Source organism: Uloborus diversus, chromosome 9 (genome assembly GCF_026930045.1).
Source record: "Uloborus diversus isolate 005 chromosome 9, Udiv.v.3.1, whole genome shotgun sequence".
NCBI lineage: Eukaryota > Metazoa > Arthropoda > Arachnida > Araneae > Uloboridae > Uloborus > Uloborus diversus.
In genome coordinates this window covers 155071604-155087122 of record NC_072739.1, presented here as the reverse complement: position 1 = coordinate 155087122, position 15519 = coordinate 155071604, and the positions used below count along the sequence as shown (strand labels likewise).

General features: G+C 34.5%; 1 protein-coding gene across 1 annotated transcript in view; it reads right to left on the bottom strand.

Moving 5' to 3' along the window:
• LOC129230570 (C-Maf-inducing protein-like) overlaps positions 1–15519 on the bottom strand; it is a 305729-nt gene that overhangs the window by 42876 nt on the left and 247334 nt on the right. The window contains exon 11 of the mRNA XM_054864975.1: positions 11588–11653. Within this exon, the coding sequence (XP_054720950.1) occupies positions 11588–11653 (66 nt within the window). The remainder of the gene's footprint in view (positions 1–11587; positions 11654–15519) is intronic.

The following is a 15519-nucleotide window of genomic DNA, read 5'->3' as shown; positions in this document are numbered from 1 at the left end:
AAATTAATTTTTTTTGAGTACTAAAATGAAAGATAAATTTTAGAAATCAGAAGTAAATAACGTGCATTTGCTACAACTTTTCGAAGCAAAAACGCAATTATTATGTATTTCTTACAGCAACTAATGCAGGTAAAAATTACAACATTCAGGGATTTTTTTCCTTATAATGATTGAATGTACTATATTTCCCCCGACAAATCCCCCAACAAAATCGAATTTTCGAAAAATAGCTTCGAGGTGCATCCCCCCCCATGCTGCCAACTAATTTTATGCCAAATTTCATGAAAATCGGCCGAAGGGTCTAGGCGCTATGCACGTCACAGAGGTCCAAACATCCAGACTTTAAGCTTTATTATTAGTAAAGATAAAGATTAAAACACCTTTGATTGACACGCCATTTTTAGCATGGAAAATTAAACACATTTTGAGTGACTGCTCTTTTATTTTGGAACAGCCCATTTTTCATTTTGGCAGCAAAAGTACATCGTTTTGTGAACGGGAAAAGTTCCGTAATTTTTCCAAACAAAGTAGTTTTTCATGAAATACACCGCCAGCTCAGTCAATTCCAGCCGAGGACTGCAGTTTCGTGCTTATTAGCACTCATCAGCCCGGCATAGGAGTGACTGAGCTGGAGGTGGGAAACTTCTTAAGAAAGCCAAGTGTGCCAAACAAACTGGTAGCTAATTCAGAATTAGCACTGACCAGACGAGTGACCGAAGCAATGGTTCGGTTCAACTCGAATATTGAAGGCAAGGCAGGTACATTCAGTAAGTTACCGCCCTATTGCCAGGCCTAAGGCAGAAATACATGAAATACACCGCCAGCTCAGTCAATTCCAGCCGAAACTGCAGTCCTCGGGGCCATAGTCCATAGGGCGGTGTCTTACTCAAGTAGTTTTTATTCGTCTTTGTTTTTATCCCTTCCAGTAGGGGAATGTGGGGCAAAGTGAAACGGTGAAATATTTGTTCTGCTTTTAACGCCACCTACCTAGTAATACTTTAACTATGTAGTATAATACATATAATCTCTTCCAGCCATGTAAAACTTACCTCTGAAAACCACAAATATGATAATACAAGCAATTTTCAAGAATTGCTACTCATATTGTATATTTTGTTGTAAGTCAAAAATTGTTTTTGTTTTTATTAAAGGATAAAGTTCTTGTTGTTAACATTTTTAATATTAATTTAGGTCTACTAATATTCGATTTCGTATTTATTTGTTTAACATTAAGCTTATTTGTATTTTAAATACTTTGTACAGTTAGTCAAGTGAACGCGGGGCAAAGCGGATGGGGCAAAATGAAATAGTGCATTTCATTTACTTATTCAATCGCTTATCAAATTACCTACGTATTCATTTATTAATTATTTAAATACCTTCCTTCATTTGATAAATCCCTTATATATTCATTCATTTTCTAATTAATTCATTATTTTCTACATTCATTTACTTTTTTTCATTTACTAACTTATTTATTTATTCGTCCATTGTTTCATTTCCATTTCATTTATTCATTCATTCTTTTATTTACTCATTTATTTGATCAAAAATATCTTTGACAATCAAATAGAAAATATTTCATTAGAAAAAATTTCATTTTTGACTTTGCCCCATGAAAAAAAGAAGTGAAAAATTTCCCCCTTTTTTTTGAAGGTACAAATTTACTGCCAAAAATAAAAAATGTTGCAATGCAAGTTTTATTTTAAAATATATTGTTCTTTATTTATGTACTGTAATTTTCAGAACAAATTTCCAATTTGTTCATTTGGAAAAATTTATTCCTTTTGTAAAAATTTAGCTACCTTAACTATTTTATTTTGCCCCCACATTCCTCTACATTTCTTGAAATTATGAAGAAAGGCTTGAAATTATTGCACAGATATTTTACCCTGTTCCTCCAAGGCAGTTTTAACTATGTCTATCCTTTCCTTCGAAGCGTATTGTTTTGCCCCAATGTTAAAGGAAAAACAGTTGAGGCACGTTTATGTTTGTGTAAACATTTCGCTTTTATATCAAACACAAAAGTTTCATTGGAGGAAGGTACTAAACATACATGACAACAAACATTGCATTTCTTTATTCCTTTTTCTTGAATTCAGGATGCAATTCGTTTTTTATAACCTCAATGGGTATCATAAATATTAGGTGCCTTTCCCATTTTCATTAAATATTTTTTTTTAAAATCAAAAACCAACCGTCAATCTAAGCTACGGAAATCGACAAGTCTTTTCGCATCGATTTCTATCGCAAGTTTTCAAAGATACACATAAAACGACTTCATCGATTTTTAGTTAAAATGAAGATGGCGGGAAACTGGGAGGGAAAGAACACACATAGAATCACCTTTTTTTACGAGATGGAACACGGATAGAATACCCCCAAGGAAAAAGAATCCGGCATTCGAGAAGCAATCCAAGCGCCATTTCGTTCCTCAGTAGTTAAAGCATCGGGTTCCCGAACAGCAATAAAAGCAGATATACTTTTTGAGGCGTTCGAAAAGAAATTGAAAAAAGAAGTTCCTAATGGGGTGGAGATAAGTTGACACTGCGATTTATTTATTAATTTCGCTTGGGAGCGTAGGCATATGCGACATTTCTCCGTTATTTATGCAAAGGTATTATGGAATAGCAAGTATGAAGCGAACAAATAAAACTTTTTGCTTCCGGGGGTAAAGAATAATGGCTCATATAAGTACCCTTTTCGACAAACATTTTTCTGTTGCTATTTAAAACTTTGAATGAGGCAGTGAGAAGCAAAGGGATGTAAATGGCAAAATTAAAAAATTGGAGATAACCAGTACAAATGGTAGGTGAACCCCTCCTCTGTCTTGGGGCAAGAGATATGTAGCACAGTACCAGGCTCGTGTCCAGGATTTCATAAAGGGAGGGGTTGAAACTTTTTCCCTTTGTAACTTACGTTGTCAAAGGAAAACTAACTAGTCGTGTTGAATAGTTCATTTCATTTTAGTTTGATAACTACGTTTTTTTTTATATATATATATACGTTTTGTGTGTGTGTGTGTGTTTTTTTAAAATGAAATCTTATTTGTACAGTTGAACATTTTGTAAAAGGGGAAAAAAAGGCGCACATATTCCTTTTATGGCACCTAATGCTAGTTTTTTTTTTGTATTTCCAGCAAATAACATTGAACAGAAATTTAATAAAAATACAAATTTTATGAAAAAAAAATGCCGTTTCGCATAGAAACATTTTTTTAATGTGTGAAACGGCTAATTCATCCAACACTAAAGGCGTACCATAAAAAAACCTAATAGTAAGCAAAGTAACCATTTTCCCCGCCCCCAAGTTTTTTTTTTTGGGGGGGGGGACTACATCATTGTTTAATATTCTTTTAGATAATTTTTCCCTGCATGCTTACAGCATTGCCAGACTCTTCAACCATTCATCCATCGTTAATTTTTTCAAGCACTTAGAAGCGAAGGTGCTTGGGAATCCTACAATTGAGGAAAATGTTAATTGTTAAAGATGGGGAAATATTAAAGAGGGTGAATACGGTATCAGAGTTTAACTCTAAAATCAATTAAAACTTAAAATACGTTTTGGAAAATCGTGTAATGATTCATTGTTCTTTTTCTTTTTTCAATGGGAGGGGTTTAACCCCTAAAACCCTCCTCTTGGACATGGCTCTGCACAGTACCTCCTGTAAGGGACACCTCTATTTAAGGGACATTTTTTCTGGTCCCAGTCCCTTTTAATTGGGATCTCCTTGTATTTGCCTCTGAATAAGGGATACTCTATTTAACGGACAGTTACAGAGAAAACTTACAACAATTAATGAATAAATGCAACATACAAAGTATTGAATTGACTAGAATTTAAGAATCTAAAATTCAACTGATGAAAGTTTGACACTGACGTTTACAAATATGATGTATTGTGAAATTGTTGCGAAAATTTGCATGCATGTTTTATCCTCTTAGTATTTTTTTCAAGTAGGCTAACAGCCGAAAGATAATCAACGGCTCATGAAAAGCTTCGTGTAAAAAGCTTGAAATGTGAGCACTGACTCAAATTTATATCATATTAAATTTTAAATTCCATGAAATCAATTAAGTTAATATACAGTCATGTTCAGTAATGGAATTACTTCAAAATAATCCATGTATATTATAAAACTATACTGTTGCCAATTTTTATTAATTTTAATTATTCTTTACTAATAATAAAGCTGAAAGTCCCTGTCTGTCAGGATCTCTGTGACGCGCATAGCGCCTAGACCGTTCGGCCGATTTTCATGAAATTTGGCGCAAAGTTAGTTTGTAGCATGAGGGTGTACACCTCGAAGCGATTTTTTGAAAATTCTATGTGGTTCTTTTTCTATTCTAATTTTAAGAATAAAATTCTCATAAGATGGACAAGTGAATTACGATATTATCATTACGAGGAATCGTAACATGGGCACGAGCCAATTGGCAAGAAAATTCACCCTACATTATTTGTAAATATACAGGCGAAGCAAAAGACCTTTTAATTTTCTATTACGGGCAAAGCCGTGCGGGTACCACTAGTAAAATAATAAAATTTTAAGCTTAATTACTTTTGAATTTCAATTAGTATAAATCATTCTTAGCATTTTATCTTAAATGCTTATAGTGTATGTTCAGTACGAAATTATACTGAGTAAATATACTGCATGTATCAATTCATATGCCTCCGAAAAAGGGACACCTCTATTTAAGGAACAAAATTTCCAGTACCCTTAGAGTCCCTTATTTAGAGGTTCTACTGTACTATTGTAGCCCTGGTAGGTGTTGTTATAAAGCATGATTTGGAAAAACTTTTTAATACAAGTGTCCCTAGTTCCACAACTTTAAACGTGTTTTACTCAAAACTTGAAAAAGGCCACTAGTATCCCTTTGCTTCTTACTGCCTTAAATAAGTTCTTAAATAGTCTTTTAAAGAAGTGAATTTCAGTGCGAAATAACACGGGAAATGAAATTCGGAGTACAGACTTTCTGCACTTCTCGTGTAATATGCTTCGTTAGATCTCACAGAAATAACTGAATTCATATAAGAAACAAAAGCAATGATGGAAAAGCTAATGTTACTTTAAACATGATTATGCATGTTTTATTACTATGATAATTCATGGTGTTTACAATGGGGTCGTTTCCGAAATTTTAAAAGTATTTTTTCTGAAAGAGCATGTTTAAAAATATAGGACCTGACTATTTTTTAACCGACTTCAAAAAGGAGGCGGTTATCAGTTCATACCGTATGTATGTTTTTTTTTTTTGTTTGTCCACTCATAGCGTCTCACCTAGTGAACCGATTTTGATGATTCTTTTTTTAATGGATAGGGGATGGCTCAACTTAGGTCCCATTACTTTGTTTGACCATATTTGTTCTTTAGAAAAAAAGTTATGGGCAAAAAACAGTAATTTTTATGCAATTTCCCTATTAAATGATTTTGTAGCGAAGTTCGCACTTTTCATCCGCGGATAACGGTGGCTCAGTGGTAGAATTCTCGCCTCCCACACGAGCGACCCGGGTTCAAATCCCGACTAGGACAAAGTGATTTTTACTAAAATTTCGTTTCTACTGTTTCCCGTATTTTCTCGAATGTTCTATTAATTTCTGTATCTTTCCAAGTCTGGGAAGTTCCAGCACTTTCTCAAGTTGTATATAAGGAAATGTAACTTTCATTCGTTGTTCTGAATAAAGATCTCGAGTTGAGACTAACGAGTATTCACTTCATTTGGCTTTCACATTGTCTTCGCTATCTTCATCTGCGTGACAATATGAAACTCATTGTTATAAAAGTTTGGTGCCATATAACAGTAACATTAATAGTAATTGTAGTGATAATTTTGAATAAAGGCTTTTCTAAAGCAATACAGTGATATAGAGCCGAACTTCTTACTAGGTAACTTCTTACTTTTACTGAAATATCTGCATTTACACTAAAAAGAATGAAATAAAAAAATTTTGAAAAAAAAAAAATAGAACCGACTTCAAAATTGCTCTAAAAAGTGAAAAATAATTTTATTCTTTAAACACCATCGATAATACTTTTAAACATAATTTTTGAAGTTGGCGCAAAAACAAAAAGTAAAATCCATTGTAACCATGCTTCGTTCATATTTTTATCAAAAAATCATCCAAAGTTAGGAACGAAACATTTATATCGTTACTCAAATATGCTGTCATCAATGCGTAATGCATGTGGTAGTGAAGAAACTGGACCTGGTTAAATTTATACTTGTAGTTGAGTTATGGCTGTGAATGATTTTATCGATCGTTTTTGCGCCAACTTCAAAAATTATGTTTAAAAGTATTATCGATGGTGTTTAAAGAATAAAATTATTTTTCACTTTTTAGAGCAATTTTGAAGTCGGTTCTATTTTTTTTTTTCAAAATTTTTTTATTAAATAATTTGACAAAGTTCAATATTAAAAAAAAATATTTTAATCATTGCACGGATTCAATTTAATTTTTTACGCTTCTGCACATGACATCACAAGTGATAAAATTCCTTTCATTGATGCCATTAGCGCAAGCGCAATATTTAATTCGCACCTTTACTCACATGTACCGGCAACGATATGGTTGATAGCAAGCGTAGAGCGCAATATTTCATTCGCTTCTGAATTATCATAACGTGGGAACGCGATAGACAGCACGCGTAAGCATTCACCTCGCCAGTGGATTACTCGCCAAGGTGCATCACTTGTGAAGTCATAAAGACCACGTCTTGTTTGAAAAATTGGACATTAAAAAAAATAATAAAAAATTAACGTTTTAAAAAGAAAGGTTTTCCTTGTTCCATCTTATTATTATTATTATTATTATTATTTTATTATTATTATTATTATTTTATTATTATTATTATTATTTTTCTTCTTATTATTTTTATTATTATTTTTTTGATCATTCTATCAACTTCAGTGACTAAAAGTAGTATTTGTAAATCTCGTTTTAATCAGCTTTTTTACTTTATTTTTTTTTTCTTTTTAAAGCAGACGATATCTGAACAAAATTTGAAGTTTGCATTTTTTGCCGATCGTCTGAGTATGTATGACACGAATTTGCTTCAGTTGCGCTTCTGAGAAGGTATAGGTTAGATCGACTAATGAATGAACACACACACACAAAATTATTTTGAACTATTGTATTGAATTTTATCTATGAATAAAATTGTTTTTTTTTTTTTTTTTTTTTGACTTATCTCGGGTATGTTTAGCAATGCTAAACAACCCCCATGAATCCAAATATCTGCAAAAAATCCAAGAACAGCAATGGGTCACTAAGGACCTCGTCCTTCGTAAAACCCAAACAAGATAGAATGTGCTCAGGTGAAACCTCTCCAGCAGAGCACCAGTGACACTCCGGAAAAGTCTTGATATTCCCAGAGAATCTAAGAGCTTTTGTGTGGCCACTCAGGAATCTCGAATATGTTGTCTGGAGGAGTCTACCCTTGAGTCTAAAGGACTCACCAGGACATTTTGCAAAATACCAGGCGTGTCTGGGAGGTGTTTTAAATTGGCGATTGAGCTCCATTTTTGAAATTGTGGAGATCTCACTGAAAGTAAGATCTCCACAAGGGCTCACACCCTCCGCAGCAGCAGATCTAGCCAAAAAGTCAGCCCTTTCATTACCCTCAACTCCAACGTGGGAAGGGATCCATTGAAAGTGAATTGTATGTCCTGATGAAAGAGTATGTAGTAGACTCAGAATGTCCAGGCTGGTCTTGTCGCCCACATTACTCCAATTAGCGAGGTGCTGTATTGAGGCACGACTGTCAGTCAAAATCCAGATTTCCTGGAAACACTCCTCCCGCTGAACAGCACACTGCAGACCCTTCCTGATAGCAATCAGTTCTGATCTAAATACTGAACAGAAATTCGGGTTTCTGATTTTAAATTCCAAGGCCCCAGAGGGAGTAGGAATGAATACTCCACTGCCCGAAACGCCATCTTCTCCCCTGCTTCCATCTGTATAGATTTTCAAGGAGAAATGTGGTATATTATGAATAGTTTCCAGGGCCATTTGTTTAACTAGGTCCGGTGGATCTGAACTCTTGATCACACTAGTCAGGAGCTCGTCATGGAAATAAATTCCCTCAAGCTCCAATCCAGCTCCTGCGTAACCCAGGAAATGTGTTTCCACATCGGAGGGAGGTAAGTTCAATGACCTTGCATAGGAGAAGGGGCTATGTTTCTTCAAACGAGTATTATCATTCCATGCAAGAAGGTAGGCTGAAGTCCGGTGTTGTTCTCTATAACTATATAATTTGCTAAAATACCTTGTAAGGCCACACTGTCTTCTTTTTGCAAGGGCAGGCAAGTTGCTCTCAAAGAGCACTATATCATTTCGACAACTATGTCTAAGTCCGGCAATAATTCTAGCTGCGCTAAGCTGTACTCTTTCAAGTTTATTGAGATTGGTCTCTGAAGCACAGGAGTAAACTGGGAGTAAACTGGGATTAACATGAATAAAATTGTAAAGTTTTTTATTTCATTAACATGTGAACTTGATTTCCACTAAACTTTTCACTAAAAGAATTTACAGTCCGATCATTTAGATGAGACTTCCGGACGTGGCAGAAAAGGACGAATCTATTCAAGTTTTGGGAGAAGTTCGTTTCCCAGAAAATTTATTAGCACATTAATAATAATGTCAAGATAAGTATTCAAAAGGGGCTATTTTTAATGCTACTCTTTTAATTTGAATGGGGTTTATGTTGTTTGGAAAAAAAAAATTCTCATTTTGAAAGGGGTGTTTGGAACTATTTCACTAATTTAGACATATGTTTTTAGTTCAGGTTATTTCAAAACTATAACTTTTATTCTGTCGGGGATTTTGAGAAACGGATACCCTTATTCTAATAGGAAATTTAATGAAATATTTTTATTTGTATTACGGAAAGTTTTGTGTCTACTGCCTTCGTGCTAATTTGGAATTTTCAGAGGCTGTTTGTTGTCCTTATTCTGATGAGGGTTTTTAAGACCTATTGTTCTCACTAAAGTTTTTTTTTGTGGGGGGAGGGGGACAAATGTCAAGATTGTGCTGGGAATTTTGGGGGACCGTCATCCTTATTCTAATGAGGATTTATAGGGTCTGTTGACGCTATTTTGGAACCCTTGCCTTTCATCTGATGACCCTTTTAGGTACATTCCTCTTTATTCATTTAGGTATAGGGATTTTTAGCAGAGTGTTAACTTTATTTGCAAAATTTTCTCATTTGAATGAGAATTCTTAGAAACTAATGTTGAAATTTTAATGGGTGTCACTATTCTGACGGGAAATTTTGCATTATGCTTTTTTCTTTCCTGAAGCCTGATTGTTGAACATACGTTACTTGAAACAAGTTTAATTTTTGAGGTAAACCGTGCACAGTCGGGTGATGAAGCTAGAAACAAATAAAACTGAGTGAAGACGATACTAAGCATGAACTATACTTAGTACTGTTTGACCTACTGATGAGATCGAAAGGGTAACCTCCAGTTTACAAGCGGAAACAAATGTATGTATTACTTTTAAAGGTATGCCAGTTTGCTGTTACAGATGTGTGTTAGCTGCTAAATAAAGTAGTTACATTGAAATAAACCAAACTCGAGTATCATTTTTTTGTTTTTCCTCCCCATATTTTCAGATAGAATCATTCAATTTCATTGCGGCCAGACCAGGGGTAGATACAGACTACCATTTTAGGGGCGTCATATGCTGGGGGAGTTGACTAACCCCCTCTCCACCCCCACGATTAAACGGAGTCGTACTGATTTTGGGGTGAAGGAGTCAGAGTCGGGAATCGAAGATTTAAAGTTCTAAGAGTCGGAGTCGGTGATTCCCTCCCATAGTCCGCAACTCTGCCATTGCTTGTGGAGTCGGAGTCAGAATAGGGGCTGGACTGGTTCTGGGGTGAAGGAGTCGGAGTCGAAAGTTCTAAAATTTCCGGAGTCAAAGTTGGAGTCAGTCAATTCACGTCAAACTCTGTAACCCTGAATTTCTCTTTTCGCTAAAACTCTCATCATATTGATTCAAATTTTAAATAGCCATTCAAGAGAAACTTTCCTGGACTGGTCCAACATCCTTCATTTTGGATCTCCTCCACGAAGTTTCACTTCAGTGCGCAGTTTCCACAGATTTATCGATCTTTCAAGTGACAGTGATGGATGAAGATTGAGAGCGAAGGGATAATCTAATTTCTTTTCTTTTTATAATGTTTTCGATAACAAAAGCGATGGATTTAAAAGAAGAATGTTTTACATCATCGACAATATATGATGTATGCAATTACGCATAATGTGATACGGTTTAACGAAGCGTTTTAAATTATAGGGAGAAGAGTTTCACGTAATTGATTGAAAACCCAAATTATACTCTAAGCTATTCAACTTTAGCTCATAAAATGAATTTGGTTGAAATTGGAGGGAAAAATAAGAATACATTTGGAATGAAAGGATGATTGCAGCATTATATGCTCTTTTTCAACACGAAAACACAGGGTCACACTATTTGCGCTTAACTGTTTGAGATGCATATTTTATGAATCAAATCGCGTTTTGAAAATGTTCGGTGTCTAAATTGAATACATTATAGAATAAAATTTGAATGTCTTCTTAACATCAATACAGTAGTAAACAAAGTTTTGGGGAACTCCTTTTCCGTTATATATATACTACATTTGGCGCATTTTCCATCTTGATAGCTATTTTTCATTTCACTTCGTTCCGTACGTCTGGTCAAAGAAAAATAAAGTGACCTAATTGGCGATTCAATACATTACTTTGTCTTGGTGTGTAAAAGTTGCACTCAAATTAAATCGAAAACTATGAAACTTGAAACTGTCTTAAATGCGTTAGCGTCGTTACCAGAGAAAGAAATATTTTTCATCAAGCAATAAATCCTAGATTTTGAAACACTTAATTTGCCCTTCTTCTCCCCCCTCCCCTCAAAAAACAACCCTGACTAGTACAAAAAAAAAAATCATTGTTTTTTTTCTGTATTCAGCTAGCTGTAATTTCTGAAAATTTCTTTTCTTAATTTCATTTCTACCTCTATATTTCTAGGTTTCTTGACTTTTTTCTTTTGTTATTTTATTTTTCAAATTATAATTTTCCCCTTCCCCCCCAAACACAAATAATAACACTCAAGAATTCTAAAATGATGTTGACTCTAACTAAGGCGAAAATAAGAAGTTATTTAAAATCATATGAAAGATTTGAAGACAAAAAATATAGAAAAGGAAAAAAAAAAAAATGGAATCTTACATACTTTTTTCAAAACAGCGAGTTAAAAAATGGTAATTATTTTCAGCGTTCATGCTAAATAAAAACTTAAAAATCGAAGGTTTAAAACAGAAGTATTATACGTTCGTTTTTAAAGTGTTCTCATTTATTAAGTCATTCAAACGTATTTGTAATAACACTACACCGGAATATATCCCTAAATACTCGCAACTAAGATATATCATTGGAACATTCTCCTACGTCATAATTCTAAATATTCATTCAGTTTAAAACATTTCATGCATTGCAAGAAGAAACGAAATAAAATATTGTACTTTCCTCATTTTCTAGAAGCTATTATAAATTAAGGAACAATGTTTTCAATTGCTTACCTATCGGGAAAGGGAATGGGTTGTAGCAACTGCGCCAATCCAGGTCTCCAGTCCTCGTGAGTTGCTCTGCAATTAATTGCGCACATATATACTTTATGACAAATGTTTTTAAGCAAAAATTAAAACACTGCAAACTAAAGGAAGATTATTGAAATACACTGCCAGTTCAGTCATTTCCAGCCGAGGATTGCAGTTTCGTGCTTATTAGCACTCATCAGCCCGGCATGGCAAAGGAAAGTGACTGAGCCGGAGATGGAAAAACTCTTAAGGAAGCCAAGAGTGCCAAACAAACTGCTAGCTAATAGAATTAGCACAGACCAGATGAGTGACCGAAGCAATGGTTTGGTTCAACTCAAAGATTGAAGGCAAGGCATGGTATATTCAGTAAATTACGTAAAGAAGATCATTGTTTGAATTTTAAAACCTCAAGAATCAATATGTGTAACATCAAACATTTGGTCTTCTCCGACAAGAGGCAGAAAATGAAATTACATAATTTGCTCCAGCTCAAATGTGTAGGCAAGTGGTATACTGCAATATCTGCACTTCTAAGGGAATCAGGATGGTTTTTGTGTAAGCAAACAGTAGAGTACCGTAGCTAAATTGCTAGGGTGGGATAACTCTTCAGTTCTCCTTACCAGAGAAAATTCCGAACCAATCAAATCTAAAAAATTGCATAAAATTGCGCTTTCTATGGGAAGGAATTACCATATCCTTTCCAATTAGGTACCGTAAACGCGGGCTACTTTGGTCCTAGGGTCCTTCTTTGACCCAAACAGAGAAAAAGATACAACGTTCTCTGTAAACCTTTGGGAAGCAATTTTTAAGCATATTTTGACGTTATCCGTTAAAGGGAAACCTCAAGCACTCAATATTGTATACCAAGCAGTTTGATAGCTCTCTACAAGGTGGAACACTAGTAGTTTTGTGTTCCTTGTGCTAACTTCTGTCTTTGTAACCCGGAGAATGAATGAGATTTTCAAATTATTGTCTTCAGAAGGATTTTTATTCCAAAGTGTCACGTAGGCCCTTTTTCCTGGTATTCATTTCATAGTGTATTGACAACTTGTTAATTATGTTATATTTATTGTATTTTATATTTTAAGTTAAAATTTTAAAATGTGCAAAATTCTGTATTCTGTTTATTTGTATTCTGTATTATGTTATTTTTATTCCGTATTTTGTTACTGTTTTCTAAATTCTCTATTCTGTCACTTTGGAATTAAATAAAAAAGGTTGCAACCTCCCGAGGGTCCCTAATCTGGGCAAGTCACTACTGTGATAGGAACAGGGGACCCTCGGGTGTGATGTAATGTCTTTGTAACCTCTCAGACTTCTACGTATAGAAGCAGTTCTACATTAGCTGAGAGTTTGCAAAATACCTATTTATGAATACAATTTTATACTTTATGTAGTCGTATAGTTGTACTTTTAATTTCTGCTAAGGTTTATGTTTCAAAATTTCACAATAACAACATATCTCTTAACCGAAAAATTACGACCTACTTCGGCCCAGCATAAAAATTTGAAAAAATCCATCAGAGTGATTTGGAAAAGAAAAGGTAAGCTAAAAGTAAAACTCTAAACAGGAAAAACACAAGAAAAATCTGTAATTTTCAACAACGGATGAAGAGGGCGATAACAGACTCAAATCATCAGGGCTCAATTTCATGGCTTTTGTTATGGAAGATGAAGAGGAACTGAAAGTTGTAGAAGGTTTAGAAAAAGTTGACCCAGTTGTATCTACTTTACAAATTTTTAAAAATTTTTTGGAAAGTTTATGGAGTTCTGTTGTTGTAGAATCTAATGAGCTCAGGTTTTAAAGTATAGCTGTTGATGTGAGATAGGAAGGAGCTAACGTTGAGAGCATGACGCTGTTGAACGCACCAGCAAGTTTTGGAAGTGGCCGATAATCGAGGACCATTTGTTTTACGAATGATGTTCTTTTAATAAAATTATTGAAACTCAAAAACTAATGAAAAGTTCACCGTTCTCCGTCGGTATTTTCTGAGACAATAACTAGGTACGCACAAAGGCTTTTTCAAAATTTTAAATTTTCCATAAAACAAACATGTGTGACTCAAACTTCTTGTAAAATAAATTTTTCTTTCAAATAAAGAGTTTCTCCTATGAGCACGCGTCTTTCTTTGGCTCTAGTTAGCTCTACAATGATTTTAAACAAGGAAACAAACACATGAAATACACCGCCAGCTCAGTCAAATCCAGCCGAGGACTGCAGTTTCGTACTTATTAGCACGAAACTGCAGTCCTCGGCTGGAATTGACTGAGCTGGCGGTGTATTTCATGCATTTCTGCCTTAGCCCTGGCTATAGGGCGGCGTCTTACTGAATATACCTGCCTTGCCTTCAATATTCGAGTTGAACCGAACCATTGTTTCGGTCACTCGTCTGGTCAGTGCTAATTCTGTATTAGCTTTGAAATATGAAGTTACAAAATTATTGAGAAAAGATGAGAAAAGTTTCAAAATGTGGTCCAAAGTAGCCTGCGTTTACGGTACCATTTGAAAGTTCGTAAAAATCGCCTCTTGTAAGTTTGCCATCATGTCGAAAATCGTAGTTCCTAACATTTGGAGGAGCGTTAAAAGCATTTTTAAGCTAGCGGTACTTTATAATTTTCAAGTTTGTAAAACAGTGGTCACATATATGGCGTGCAGAAAATCAAAAATTGACCACGGGCTTAATTTTTGTTTTTAAATTAGTTTCTTATTTGTTTCTCTCTTCCAATTCACATGTTGCAGTCAAAATCCGAGCAGAACCGGCTTAAATTAAAATTAATAATAATAAAATAAGCCAAATATAAGTTCTATTTCCCAAAAACAAGTTTTAAACGCTACTAAATATCTAAAATTAATGAGACATAATAAACAGCACTGCAGTTGACACGATTAAAAATAAATATAGCATTAGATTTCTCAGATTACATCGATTTGTTCAATTAATCAAATGCCTTCCATGAGTCACAATGATCGATTTTCGTCGAATAATCAATTATGCTAAAAGCTCCTACCATGTTTTCTCTATGCGTTTTAGATATCATTTACATGATTGGATTTTCAATTTCCGTTAACATTTGTAGGACATTCAAGTTAGAAAACAGGAAAATGCCATGAAACAAGATAAAAAGAAAAAACCTGATTCTTTTTAACTCATCGGTTTTTGCGAAATGTTTATTGATTGCTGCTGCATATTTGAAAAAAGAACACTGCAGTCATTATTGCAACAAAAATAAAACTTTAGAAGAGTTCGTAAACATTATTGAAATTCTTTTATGTTTCATAGTACATTAATACAATACAATTATTATTAAACGAGCTGATGTGTGCAGCACATGACTTCCTTTTACTTCAATTTGATGTCATTTTCCTATTATTGGCAATTTTGATGTGATTCAATAGTTTACTCTCTAAATATCACCAACAATGGCTAAATTAAGACCAGATTTTTTTTTTTAAAAATCGCCAAATTTGTCGCCAATTTGGCGACCAAAAGACTGGCGATATATTGCCAAGTGTCCGCCAAATTATAACACCACTTGAGTTTAAATCGAAATTAACTATGATTTCGCTCCAAAAAGGGGCAAAAGACCCTCTTAGGAACATTCGAATGCAACCAAAAGGGAAGGTGCACAACTAGACCCCACTAGGAGTCTACGTACAAAACTTAAAATTTCTAGGACATTCCGTTCTTGAGTTATGCGACATACATACACACATAAGCACATACATGCGTACATACAGACGCAACGGGAAAACTCGTTGTTATTAACTCGGGGATCGTCAAAATGGATATTTCGGGGGTCTGTACGTTCCTAGGCATATATTCACGTGTGGTCGAGTCGAAAGAAAACCCCCAACATTCATTCGGGGGTGAGCAAAAAAAAATTAAGGCCAATTTTTGAGTGAAAATGTTTTC